Here is a 13,367-nt window from a genome sequence, read left to right on the forward strand (position 1 = left end):
GTCTCGTTTCTCTGCGCTCTCCTTCTCTCTCCTTTCCGCGCTTTTTCTGGCTGCTTGTCTTTAAAGGCGCATATCTCAAAACCTAGAAGAGCTATCAAAAAATTGTCAACTGCAAAAATGAAGACCAAGGTTTGATCTACAAGAAAATATAAAAATTTTAAAAATCGGGAAAGATTTGGGACTGCGGGAACCCATTAAAATGGTGGTTATCAAAATTTGACCTGTCTTCAACAAAACATTTCAGCTTTGAAAATTTGATCCAGACCCAGATTTTGTACTTTTTTTCATTGATAGCTATTACTGCTTAAATTTCAAAAAGCAAAAAAGTAGAGAGCGCAGAGAAACGAGAGTGTCTGTTTTCTCTGCGTCTTTTCCATATCGCGTGTTCAGAGTGTTACATTTAAAGACGCATATCTCAAAGCCTAGAAGAGCTATCAAAAAGTTGTTAACTTTAAAAATGGAGCTCCAGGCTTGATCTGTATGAAAATGTAAAAATTGAAAGAATTGGATAAAAATTGAGACCGTAACATAGACCCAAAGCCATATTTTAAAAAAATTTCAGATTTGTTGCTTGTACAGTACCCCTCCCATGCTTACAAAAAGTGAATTTTCCTGTTCCCAACATCCCAAAACAAAACAAAAAAAAATTTCCATTGTTTACGTTTATATTCTTCATGTTGCCTTCCTTCCTTCCAATTCACCTTTTCTCATCTCTCTTTTCTTTTCTTTTCTCCCCATCCTTTTCCCCCCAAAGTCTCAAGAGCGCTAAGAGATATATATATGTATGTCAATATTTGAGAAATGTATCGTTTTTGTATCTGTGCCTGTTTTTTGGAAAGAAATTTAGTTCCTTTCCTTCTGAAGAGCCTTCGAAAAAAATTGAATCAGAATCTTAAGCAGGTTGGTAGGAAAATAGAAAACAAGAATTCCAGAAAATTTCCCATCCTTTTTTCCCTGAAAGCTTTTTCCTGTCCCCCGTCACAAAGAGTTCCACCTGAATCTAAAACACTAAAACGTCAATCCCATCAAGGGGGGAACAGATTCCATCAAAAAAATATGTAGCCGCTCACTTCATTTGGCGATGTGCCCCTCGAGCAGATCAGCTCGGATGTGAAGTCACAATCCAATTAAACCTCAATAAATGCCCCTTGGGATCATTGCTCATCTCGTCAGATATCTCATGTTGCTCCTCGTCTTTTTTTCTCTTATTTCATTTTTGACTTTTTTTTTCTACTCGTGAAAAAAACCGATTTAGTCAGGGGACAGGTGTTTCGAGAAGTGACCTTCCATCGCCGTATATTTTATGCCAGGTGGTGTAAAACCGCCGTCGTAAACCTACTTGTGGATTATATGAGAATGACCAATACTTTTTTTGGAAGTCAAATATGTAAATAGTAACAAAAATTGTATGTTTTTGGAGTATTGACTTCTTATTATTGAGCACCGGTATATAGTTTGACGGGTTTTAATTTAAATTGGTTTTATAGATTAATCCTAGATCTTCATTTCTGTAGTTGATAATTTTTTTAAAACTTTTCTAGCTTTTGAGAAAATCGTGTTTTATTCATGTTTTTTATTACAATTTTTTATAGTTTCTTGTAGATCAAACCTCGTTCTTCACTTTTGTAGTTGACAACTTTTTTGTAGCTATTCACGCTTTCGAGTTATGCGTCTTTAAATATAAACGTCTGAAAACGAGAGAGAGGAGAGACGCAGAGAAGTAAGACTGTATGACTTTTCTGCGTCTCTCTCATTCCATTTCAGGTGCTTGACTTCAAAGGCGCGTATCTCAAAAGCTAGCAGAGCTATCAAAAAGTTGTCAACTACAAAAATGGAGAGTTAGATTTGATCTACACAATGGTTTTAATTTCAAAGCACAAAAATAGTGACTCTATATATATAAATTTCCAATAACTTGGGGACCGTTAGATTTATAACATTTCTGTCTTCTTTTTAATCATTTTTAGGCTCCACCCCTTTCCTGGAGTTCTCTTATTTATTGAGTTGTGTCACAGATTTTTGTGCGCCTAGCAATTGGTATGTAAAATATAAAAACTGAAAAATAGGGGCAAAAACAGGGACCATGATAGTATCGTAAACTTCCGCAACATTTCTGAATTTTGTTTTTTTTTTTTCGATTTTTGAGCCCTGATTATCATTTAGGAGCATTTGAGGATGGTGGCCTAAAAACCCAAAATTTGGATTCCTAGGCCACAATTGCAAAAATTCCCTTAAAAAGGTTCAAACCTGCAAAAAAAAACGTAAGTTGAATCGAAAAAATTTTGTTTCATTTTTTTGAAGTTTTTTCAAAAGTTAATTTACTTTATCATTTTCCTTTTTACATAACCAAAATTAATCCCCTTTTCTCCCTGATAAACCGTCCCCCTTTTTTAAACCATTTCATTTTTTGTGAGCTCCCTTCCCCCCATTGCCTGTAACAGTAAAAGTATTATGAGTGTTCATAAAGCATGAATCATTTCTCTCTATCTCTCAATATTGATGTTTCAGGTTTTGCCCAACGTCATAAACTGTCTGTGATATTCTATTATTATGTTTGTGTGGTTTCAGAGAAAGGGGGGGGGGTCACAATGATATTCAAATAGGGGTAATGTTTCTGGTGACGTGATACGCCCTGTAAGTGTTCAATAGAGCGCACTTTTCTTACCGTTGATTCAAACTTGTTCATAACCTCCCAGCTTGCAATTTTATATGTTCGGTAGAGCGCACTTGCCTCCTTAGGGTAACTACCGTAACCCCCTCTACTAGCCTACTGTCAGAGTGTTCCCCCACATTATTTTCAGCCAACTGACTTTCTTTACTCAAAAAAGGCTCAAAAAGCAGAGTGGCTGAGAAGCAAAAAGTCAACGAAGAGAAAAAGGGAAGAAAACGACGTGTGTGTACACTTCCTCTCCCATCTTTCATCTTCTTTGTCGCCAAAGTTTCAATCAGACACATCCCCCTCCTCCAACTCCTCAAGATTTTGATGGTCCCCTTCTTCTTCTCTGCGTCCTGCTCCAGGAAGATGTGACGTCTTCTTGGAAAGGACGAGAAGACAATTGATGATCCTCTATTTTCCTTTTTTCACTTGCTCACTCCCCCACTTGGTGCATCTGGCCTTCTATTTTAAGCTTAAGCCCCTTCTATTTTCGTTTTGTTTCGAATTGGATTAGATTTTACTTTTTGAAGAAAAAAAAGACCATTTAGAGAATCTGGAAGATTCTCTAGAATTTAGTTTTTGATCAATGAACTCAACAGGTAGTTTTCCATGTTATCATAGTTGCTAAACGTCCCGATTCCCGACACAGACGGGTGGGTTTTTTTTTAATGAACTTAATGAACGTTCTGGTTCCCAAAACAAACTGGTGGAAGAACTTTCCGTGGCCTAGAAACACAAATACAAAAAAGTTCGGCTACACCACTTTCGAATTTCGACCATATTTAGCGGCTTGAAGAGTTTTCAGTGTTTTTGAGTATTTTTTTCGAGTATTACAAAACATTTTTAAAACGCGTCAAAGGTGCCCCAGATACATTTTATTTTGACATTTTCAGATTGGGAAATTTCAAAAACCTAAAAAATCTGTTATTTTTTGGTAAATATGAACGAAAAACATGTGGAAAACAGCATTTTTCTCTCAAAAATGCTTGGATTTCGGCTTTTTTTCAGATTTTTTCGATTTTCAGCCAGTTTTTCCTCTAATTTCCATATTTTTAACACATTTTGACCCCTCCTTGAAAATCGCTCAAATTCGCTCAAAATCGATGATTTTTGGCTGAAAATCGCGCAATTTTCAGCATTTTCCCTACTAAAAGGCAACAGTTTTTAAAGTGACGTCTTTTTTTTGACAAATTGGTCAAAAATTTAATCCTAAGGGGGTTTCTACTCCACCCACTCCCTACTTTCCTCTTAAGCCTAGTTACTTAGTAGGTCATTTGTCTCGTCGTAAAGATTTTGAACAAAAAAAAATTGTCGTGAAATAGAATGCATTGTCTGCAGGTACTGTTTCGTCAGAATTCACAGAATGTTTTTTTGAAAATTAATTTTAATAAATGTTCTGTTATTTAAAATATTATCGTTAAATATTACGCATTCTGTGCAAACGTTGTTGACTGCACCAAACGTACCGTCCAATCTTATTGTAGTCATAGAGAACATGCGCGTAAGATACGGTACATTCTGTGCAAACACCGTGACGTAAAAATTCACAAACAACATTAGGATACTGTAGTTATAATTGAAGCTTGTCGTGAGATCTAATACATATTCTGCAAACACCACCACGGATTGATATCTCCCGAGTAATTCACTACGGTACTCTGAAAAGTAACTCTGCTAAAAATTTGTCGTAAGGTATGATGCATTCTGTGCAAACACCGACACGTCCAACTACAGTAACCCAGTTTTCTCTCAAACTTCAATTTCCAACGTAGGCGTAGATCACATGACCTCTCCGCCTCTCACGGACCTTTTATTCCCCACCACAAAAAATTGAACAATGTTTAATTAATGGCCCCTTTCCCTTTTTCCCACGTATATGTTACATGTTTTTACTGGAGATGGAGCCGTTTTTCATGTCTTCTTCTTCTTTCCTCCTTCAATTGCGGTGAATCAGCCTGCCACAAAAAAGAAAGAAAAATGTCGTCGAATTTATATATTTGAATACATTTTTTTGTGGTGTTGTTTTCGACAAATTTTTCTATCCCGTTTCTGATGTATAAGAGAAAAAACGGTTAGCTGTGTGAAATGAAATGAGAGAAATGAGGCGATTCGTTCATCCTCCATCAAATAAAAAAATGTGGAGAATCTTATGAACAAATAGGCGATGGAGAGTGAACGAACGCACCTTTTCTTTCTTAACCACACACATATTTTTGCATACATTGATCACTTGCCTCGATTTTTCTAGTTTCGAATGATTCTTTTGATTTTAAGTCCCCCCTGTGAGTTTAAGAGTTTAAAAGGGGAAGGGTGTCCTTTATGAATGGATGAGTTAAACTATTCAGAGAGTGCTCGTTACCTATGTATGAAAAGAGTCGGTTTCTTTTTTCATTTTTTGAATAATGGGGGTGGCTGGCTTTTGAAGGTTCACTTTTTTGAGGAAAAGACATTTTTTAGAACATAAATGGATTTTTTTCGAAATTTCAGCCTCGCTTTTCCAGTTTTGACCAATTTCATTAGTTTTTGGGAATTGAAAATTTTCAGTTTTTTCACCCATATACTTTTGCTTCATTCCTCCGCTGCTCTAAATGGATTTTTCGTAATTTCAGTCTCGTTTTTCCAGTTTTGACCATTTTTATGAGATTTTGGGTTTATTTTCACTGATTTTCACAGATTTTCAACTTCAGAACTTGTTAAAAAATACAAAGATACTAGTTCTTCCTAGATTTCCAAAATGACCGTGACGTCCCGCTTTCATGTTTGCCCTATTTATTCTAATTTTTAGATTTTCTTATAGATTAAATCTAGATCTTCTTTTTGTAGTTGACAACTTTTTGATAGCTCTTCTAGGTTTTGAGATATGCGCCTTCAAAGGGAACACCCTGAAAACGCGATCTGGACGAGACGCAGAGAAAGCAGACACTCTCGTTTCTCTGCGCCCTCCTCCTTTTTCACTCTCCCACTGTTATCTTTGAAGCCGAATATCTCGAAAGCTTGAAGAACTATCAAAAAAGTGTAAACTGCAAAAATGTAGATTCTGACCTGTTCTATGCAACCAGTATAAAGTTGCTTGTTTTTTTCAAATCGAACTAGTAGCTATCAATTAAAAAAAGGTGCAAAAAACTAGACCTTCAAATCTCAAACGTTTAATTGAACGACTGTAACTTTGCCAATTTTGTTCCCACTTTTTCAGTCTTACATTAGTTATGTAGATTAACTCTATACCTCCATTTTTGTAGTTGACAACTTTTTGATAGCTCTTCTAGCTTCCGTGATATGCGCCTTCAAAGGGAACACCCTGAAAACGCGATCTGGAACAGACGCAGAGAAGTCAGACACTCTAGCTTCTCTGCGTCTCTCTCAGCGAGCTAACTCTCGCGACATGATCTTTCAAAATTGTTTTGACTCAAAATGTCATGTCATATTTACATAACTTTTTTTCCAGAATAGATGATATTCTCTTTTTCCCAAAATTTTTTTTTCATATGTTTACCTCCCTTCCCCTTTTTCTTTATTTTTATTTTTCCCTTCCCGAATCAACACCAAAAAAAGAGAGAAAAACGATTCGATTATAGTCCATGTGCCTACTTCACTCAATTACTTCGCTTCACTTTGTATTCTCATCTGATTTCTCTCCTTCTTCTTTCCTTTTTTTCCTTCATCGATACCCCCTACTTTCCAGAATCCGAATAGATACCCAAAATGCCGTTTGGTGAGAAGCACGCTCGTTTCGGCGATTCCAAGTCACGAATGGAGGATCGCAGTCGTGTTTTGACGATGAAGTACGGTAAGCAGCAGATGGCGTTGATCAGGAAACGGATGAAGGTGGAGAATTGGATCGAGACGGAGGTGACCAAGTTGTTCAATGGAAATGAGAATAATGTGAGTTTAACGGTTTGCCACGTTGTCACATTTAGCCCCACTGTTTCAAAATTTGTATAGTCATGTAGATCAAATCTCGCTCTTTATTTTTGTAGTTTACAACTTTTTGATAGCTATTCACGCTTTTGAGATATGCGCTTTCAAAGACGGCTAGGTAAAGATGAGAGAGTGAGAGCGCGCAGAGAAGCTAGAGTGTCTCATTTCTTTGCGTCTGTCATCTCCGCTCCGAATCTTAGAAGACGTGTATCTCAAAAGCGTGCATCGCTATCAAAAAGTTGTCAACTACAAAAATGGAGATCAAACCTAGCCCTAAATTTTTGTAGTTGACAACTTTTTGATAGTTTTTCACGCTTTTGAAATATACACCTTTAAAGACCTTTAAAGATTGGTACCTTGAGGGAAAAACGCAAAGAAGACAGCTGCTCTCGTTTCTCTGCGTCTCTCCTCCTCCCCAGAACGAGGTGCGTAAATTTAAAGGCGCATATCTCAAAAGCGTGAATGGCTATCAAAAAGTTGTCAACTACAAAAATGATGACAAAGACTTGATCTACACAATTATTATAAAGTTAAAACAGTAGGACATATTGTGGCATCGGGAGAAGGTCTCAAAGTAGACCGCATTCCGACCTTATTTTGAACATGAAGTCGCGACTTTCAGCCTATTTTTCTCAAATCTCTGCGAATTTTGTGGAAATTTAAAACTATATTCACATTCTGCAGTATTTCAACTTTTGAATGACATAAAATAATTCAATTTTTGGAAGTTCCAGATTTTAGTGCCAACTGAAATATCTAAAGTTTCAGATTGCTTTTTTGGTAAAGACACAGTGAAAATTTGTACAAAAAAGTTGTCAACTACAAAAAATTCCCTTTTTTGCATTCCTGACCTCCAGAGCATTTCCTCCGCAAAAATTCAATTTTCAATTCCGTTTTTTTTCTGCAAAAAGTTTGTTCAAAAGAACACACGAACTCCATTTAATATAAAAAATTCACAAGGTTCTCCTCTTTCTATTTTCTTGAGCGGAATTTCAAATTATGTGACACCATACTGAATTCCAGAACGTGGACATCGATCTCGACGTGATCCAAGACATGGAGGACGTGACAGGCAAGCGTAAGTACGCCTTCGAGCAGCTCCAGAAGGCACACTGCCCGTGTTCGATGGATAAGATAATCATGTTCCTCGATGAGCTCATCATTCAACTTAACACTCTTTAATTACCCGGTGTAATTGGTAATTGATAATTAAAATAATCAGAAAAAAAAAGAATCAGTTCACTTCTTCTTTACAATACATTTCTTCATCTTTTTTCTATAATTTTTTTTTACTATACATAATAATATTCTACTGCATTCTAATGGTGTACATAAATTTAAAAATAAACTTAATTTTTTTGAAACTTGATGTCTGATCGGAAATTCGCCTCATTTTCATTTCAATTCAAAAGATGACCTTCTTAGATTGGATCCCTCGTCATTGTGGTCGTTTTTCCCTTTCCTTTTTCCAATACGACAAAAGATATAAAGGAAATAAAAAAATCGACTAAACACCTGCTAGGCTAGCAGATTTTTATTGGGGAAAGAGGTGGCTAATTGGATTTGAAGATGCCAAAAAAGGAAGAAGAAGCCGATGGCATTCACTTTGAAGGTTGTTCGTTCGGAAATCGGAATAAGAGATTTGAACACGGTGTGATGCATTCGTATTACGTCAGTCTGGTGGGAATATTTACTGGTTGGTGGGAAAAAGGAAATAATAAAAGAGTATGAAAGTTAAAGATTCCTTGAATTTTGCAAATTTTGCAAGAAATAGTAAACAGTAACGCGAAGTAGCAAGTTAAAAAATGTGAAAATCGGAAAATTAAACAGCGAGATTTGACCCTCCGTCATGATTTAATTTTGACTTTTATTGCTTTAATTTCAGATTGGTTGTGTAGATAAAATCCTGATCTTTATTTTTGTAGTTGAAAATTTTTTGATAGCTATTCACGCTTTTGAGATATGAGTCTTTGAAAATGTATAGCCGGAACTAAGAAGGAGAGGGACAGAGAGAGCGCAGAGAAGCGAGACTGTCTGACTTCTCTGCGTCTCTTCTCCTAACGCTAGCTTTGAAGCTGTATATTTCAAAAGCATGAATAGCTATCAAAAAGTTGTGAACTACAAAAATGGAGATCTAAGTTTGATCTACCAATAACTGTAAAAATTGAAAAACTGAGACAAAAAATGACATCGTGGTAAGCTTTCGAATTTCGTGCTAAATTTTGAAAGAATTTCAGCCGAATCCCTTCGAATTTTTGTAGTTTCAGTCGGATTTTCAGCTTATTTCGAATTTTATTATTTTTCAACTGAGTCTCCCAAATTTGGATTTCCGGATAACCAGAAACACGCACAGATTCCAAAAATCGGGGGTTTTCAATCATTTTTTGGTCTAATCAGTTTTCAGCGATTTTTTGCTGACTTTTTACACCCAATTTTGGTATTTCAGTAATTTTCTTCAAATTCTGGCCAGCCAATTTTGTCCATATTTCAGCCATTTTAATCAAAATTCCGTGTTTTTAGAGGTGCTTTGAGAATCCCCGAAATATTTTCTAGTTCCACTTTTTCTTCAATTGTTAAACCGCATTTTAAATCAAAAAAGCTCTCAGTAATTGAAAAATTCCTCAATTTTTCTGAAGGTTAAAACGCAACAAGGAACCGTATTACATAACTAATTAGAATTCGGTTCGATGCATTCAGAAACATGAAACCTAGGGTGGTCTCTAGAATCAAGAATCAATGTTCCTGATAGCTAATCAACCGTACACCTAATGAATTCGTCCCTGAATTCCGATATATGTTTTTTCTCTACATATGACTAACTTCTTTGTGTGTCCCCAACCTCAACAACAATCCAGTATACATATTTCATTGCGAATTGAATTGCATAAGACACAATGAATAGCGCCACCTGAACTTGCCGCCGCTGCCATAATGAGAAATTTCACTTGCACTTATATGACTTTCCTTACGCGGCGGCGGCGACACTACCCGCCAAGAAAAAGGAAGTCGAGGAGGAGGGATGAACAGCCCGCCCCGCCGACGGTGTAATATTTTGACGATGTTAAGAAAAAAAGAAGATGTATAAAAGGAGTGTCCACCTACTCACAAATCGTCAGTTCTCTCTGTAGACATGGAGTTCGAACAACGCATCAAAGCCTACCGCTTCGTCGCCTACTCGGCTGTCGCATTCTCTGTTGTTGCCGTTCTCTCGGTATGCATCACACTTCCAATGGTGCACAACTATGTTCATCATGTCAAGAGAACCATGAATCAGGAGGTGCAATTCTGTCGTGTAAGTCATTCTTCTGGGACCTTCTTTTCTTATTAAAAGGTTTTGTAGGGATCCGCCAAGGATATCTGGTCGGAGGTCAACCAACTCAAGAGCATTCAACACGCTAACCGTACCGCCCGTCAAGCTGGTTATGACGCTGGAGTAACCGGAGGATCCGCGTCTGCCGGAGGATGCGATGCTTGCTGCCTTCCAGGAGCCGCTGGACCAGCCGGAACCCCAGGAAAGCCAGGACGTCCAGGAAAGCCTGGAGCACCAGGACTTCCAGGAAACCCAGGACGCCCACCACAGCAACCATGCGACCCAATCACTCCACCACCATGCCAACCATGCCCACAAGGACCACCCGGACCACCAGGACCACCAGGACCATCCGGAGATGCTGGAGGCAACGGACAGCCAGGACAACCAGGACAAGACGGACAACCGGGAGCGCCAGGAAACAAGGGACCATCGGGACCAAACGGAAATCCAGGAGCACCAGGAGCACCAGGACAGCCAGGACAAGACGCACCATCCGAGCCAATCACTCCAGGAGCACCAGGACCACAAGGACCAGCTGGACCACAAGGACCACCAGGACAACCAGGACAACCAGGGCGTGATGGACAACCAGGAGCACCTGGACCAAAGGGACCAAATGGAAATCCAGGACAGCCAGGAGCCGATGGAAATCCAGGAGCACCAGGACAATCCGGAACTCCAGGAGGTGCTGGAGAGAAGGGAATCTGTCCAAAGTACTGCGCCATCGACGGAGGAGTCTTCTTCGAGGACGGAACTCGTCGTTAAGCTTTCAAATTCTTGCCAATCAAATAAATCAATTTTCATTCCAAACGTTTTATTTTCTGTTTTATTGATAACACCCTATATCTCTCGAAAAGTAAGATTCTGTCGCAAAATGATAAGTAATCGGCCACATTGCGGGACCCGAGTGATAGTTAGCATCCGAATGTACACATGGCATATCCTCTCGTTGTGGTAGATCACAACTATAAGCGTTCACACATAGAATATCCGGACGCATTTGATTCATGTCCCTGATGTGATAGAAGGATTGGTTATAGCAGTTGAAAATGATCGGCATGTAGAATTCTTCTCTGGGAAGGTAAGTGGCGAATTGAGAGATTTGTGGGAGGGATAGCATTCTGGAATAAGACATTTTACTTGTTTAAGACTACTATACCTACTATACATACCTTTTCATATCTTCGTCGATATCTGCTAAGTCCGTCTCACTAATAACTTGAGTAGCATTATCCGTTGGGTTCAGAGGGATCTTTGAGCCTTTCAAGTCCTCCAGACTTCTCAGATTCATATTTTTTAAATGAAACATCCCATTGGTTCCAATAGTTTTTAATTTTCTAAACAATGGTTTCTCAAGTTTCTGTCCATGTTCATCAAAATAAATTGGTTGTTTCTCAGCCGCCCTCGACCAATGGCTCCATGTCGAATTGAATCTTTCAGGTCGTAAAAATGACTTCCCAGTGTCCTTAGTATTCAGACGCTCAGCGTTTTTAACTATAGCGGATAAACTTTGAGAGTTTAAATCCGCCATTTTTATAGTTTTGTAGTCATACTTGTCATAGTGAAGTGCACTTATCAGCCAGTCTCCTGCATATTCTCTCTCGAACTCTTCGTAATAAGAATTGGCATTATACGGGATAAGAATATCATCCATATCCAGAATCCCCACAAAACTCGCAGACTCCTTGTACATTAGAAGACAATCCGTGTGAGCCGCCGCCTGATTTCGGAGCTCCACATTTCGATTTGGCTCCAGATATGGGCCGTCTGTCACAGGGAACTTGATAGTGAGCCACGGCTCTATGGAGACTAATCCCAACTTTTCGTATTCTCGGATCAAGTTGAAGTAGGACTCCACCATGGACACTATGTAGAGGTGGAGGTGAGCGCCATACTTTTTAGAGACGTGAACTTGCACCAAAAAAGTTTGCCATTGCTCAGCGGCAAACTGTGGGGAGACACAGAAGACAACAGGTTTTGGGGCGATATAAATAGGTTTTTTGATAGGGATCTGAAACTTTATCATCAAACTTTATCATTAGAGAGCACTTTTGTCACCTCCACTACAACTCCTTCCGCCTCGATCTCCAGTTTATCCATGTTATCCAACAAGTTTGATTGAGCCATAATAAGTAGATAGTCGCATCTCTCAAATAGCCGGTGCTCTCTGAAAGAAAAATAAACGGGATTTCGAATCTATACCTAAAAAAATTGGGCTACGTTGTAACCGATGCCTGTCTTGTTACTGAAGTTGATTGGTTTGTTCCAATCAGATTTATTTTGTAATCGGTAATCTTCCAGACGGTTCTTTTATTCATTGTGGTGACCAGGGCTACCGCATTGTCACCAAGTCTAGAACACAAAACATTAATTGGCTCCCCCCCTTAATTAGGATGACTTAATTAGGGTGACTTACGACTTGGAACTCGGATAGTAATACGCGGAATGAACGAATGTATGAGTAAACTGGTAGGCATCTACTTTACCGGGTAGTGTTTTTGTCTTATCCAGATTATTAATGTGATGATTAAGTGAATAAAATTTGAATGCAAACAGGGAAATTACAAAAAGTGCGGCTAGAATTTTATAGTAGTATCTAGGAAGTCGTGGCATCATGTTGTCCATTTGAACGAATAGAGAAATAAAAGGATTTTTGCGAAAATTTCCTTCATGAACTTTTTTTTTGAGTTTTAGATATCAATCTTGTGAGGAAGCAGGATGAAAAGACGGACGAAACGTTTTAGAACTGAAAAAAGTCTTAATGGGGCAGTTGATGTCTATAAAATAGAACACAAAATTTAGATGATTCGAAATATTTATTTGATTTAGAAAAATTGGACAGCTTAACGACGAGTTCCGTCCTCGAAGAAGACTCCTCCGTCGATGGCGCAGTACTTTGGACAGATTCCCTTCTCTCCAGCACCTCCTGGAGTTCCGGATTGTCCTGGTGCTCCTGGATTTCCATCGGCTCCTGGCTGTCCTGGATTTCCATTTGGTCCCTTTGGTCCAGGTGCTCCTGGTTGTCCATCATGTCCTGGTTGTCCTGGTTGTCCTGGTGGTCCTTGTGGTCCAGCTGGTCCTTGTGGTCCTGGTGCTCCTGGAGTGATTGGCTCGGATGGTGCGTCTTGTCCTGGCTGTCCTGGTGCTCCTGGTGCTCCTGGATTTCCGTTTGGTCCCGATGGTCCCTTGTTTCCTGGCGCTCCAGGTTGTCCGTCTTGTCCTGGCTGTCCTGGCTGTCCGTTGCCTCCAGCATCTCCGGATGGTCCTGGTGGTCCTGGTGGTCCGGGTGGTCCTTGTGGGCATGGTTGGCATGGTGGTGGAGTGATTGGGTCACATGGTTGCTGTGGTGGGCGTCCTGGGTTTCCTGGAAGTCCTGGTGCTCCTGGCTTTCCTGGACGTCCTGGCTTTCCTGGGGTTCCGGCTGGTCCAGCGGCTCCTGGAAGGCAGCAAGCGTCACATCCTCCGGCGGACGCGGATCCT

The 13,367-nt window shown here is 39.3% G+C and overlaps 2 protein-coding genes across 2 annotated transcripts; one reads left to right on the plus strand and one right to left on the minus strand.

Moving 5' to 3' along the window:
• Positions 1 to 6,358: 6,358 nt before the first annotated feature.
• Positions 6,359 to 7,756, plus strand: GCK72_016729 (uncharacterized protein; the record flags this gene model as incomplete). Its single annotated transcript, XM_003101653.2, has 2 exons — positions 6,359 to 6,538; positions 7,598 to 7,756. 2 exons carry the CDS (start codon positions 6,359 to 6,361, stop codon positions 7,754 to 7,756), a joined length of 339 nt encoding a protein of 112 aa, XP_003101701.1.
• A 2,957-nt stretch (positions 7,757 to 10,713) lies between these two features.
• GCK72_016730 (uncharacterized protein) lies at positions 10,714 to 12,512 on the minus strand (the record flags this gene model as incomplete). The annotated part of the gene is made up of 5 exons (XM_003101592.2): positions 10,714 to 11,008; positions 11,060 to 11,898; positions 11,946 to 12,054; positions 12,108 to 12,239; positions 12,304 to 12,512. The coding sequence occupies 5 exons, from the start codon at positions 12,510 to 12,512 to the stop codon at positions 10,714 to 10,716; spliced, it is 1,584 nt and encodes a 527-aa protein (XP_003101640.2).
• Between the last annotated feature and the right edge of the window lie 855 nt (positions 12,513 to 13,367).

This window comes from Caenorhabditis remanei, chromosome V (assembly GCF_010183535.1).
Source record: "Caenorhabditis remanei strain PX506 chromosome V, whole genome shotgun sequence".
Taxonomy (NCBI): Eukaryota; Metazoa; Nematoda; class Chromadorea; order Rhabditida; family Rhabditidae; genus Caenorhabditis; species Caenorhabditis remanei.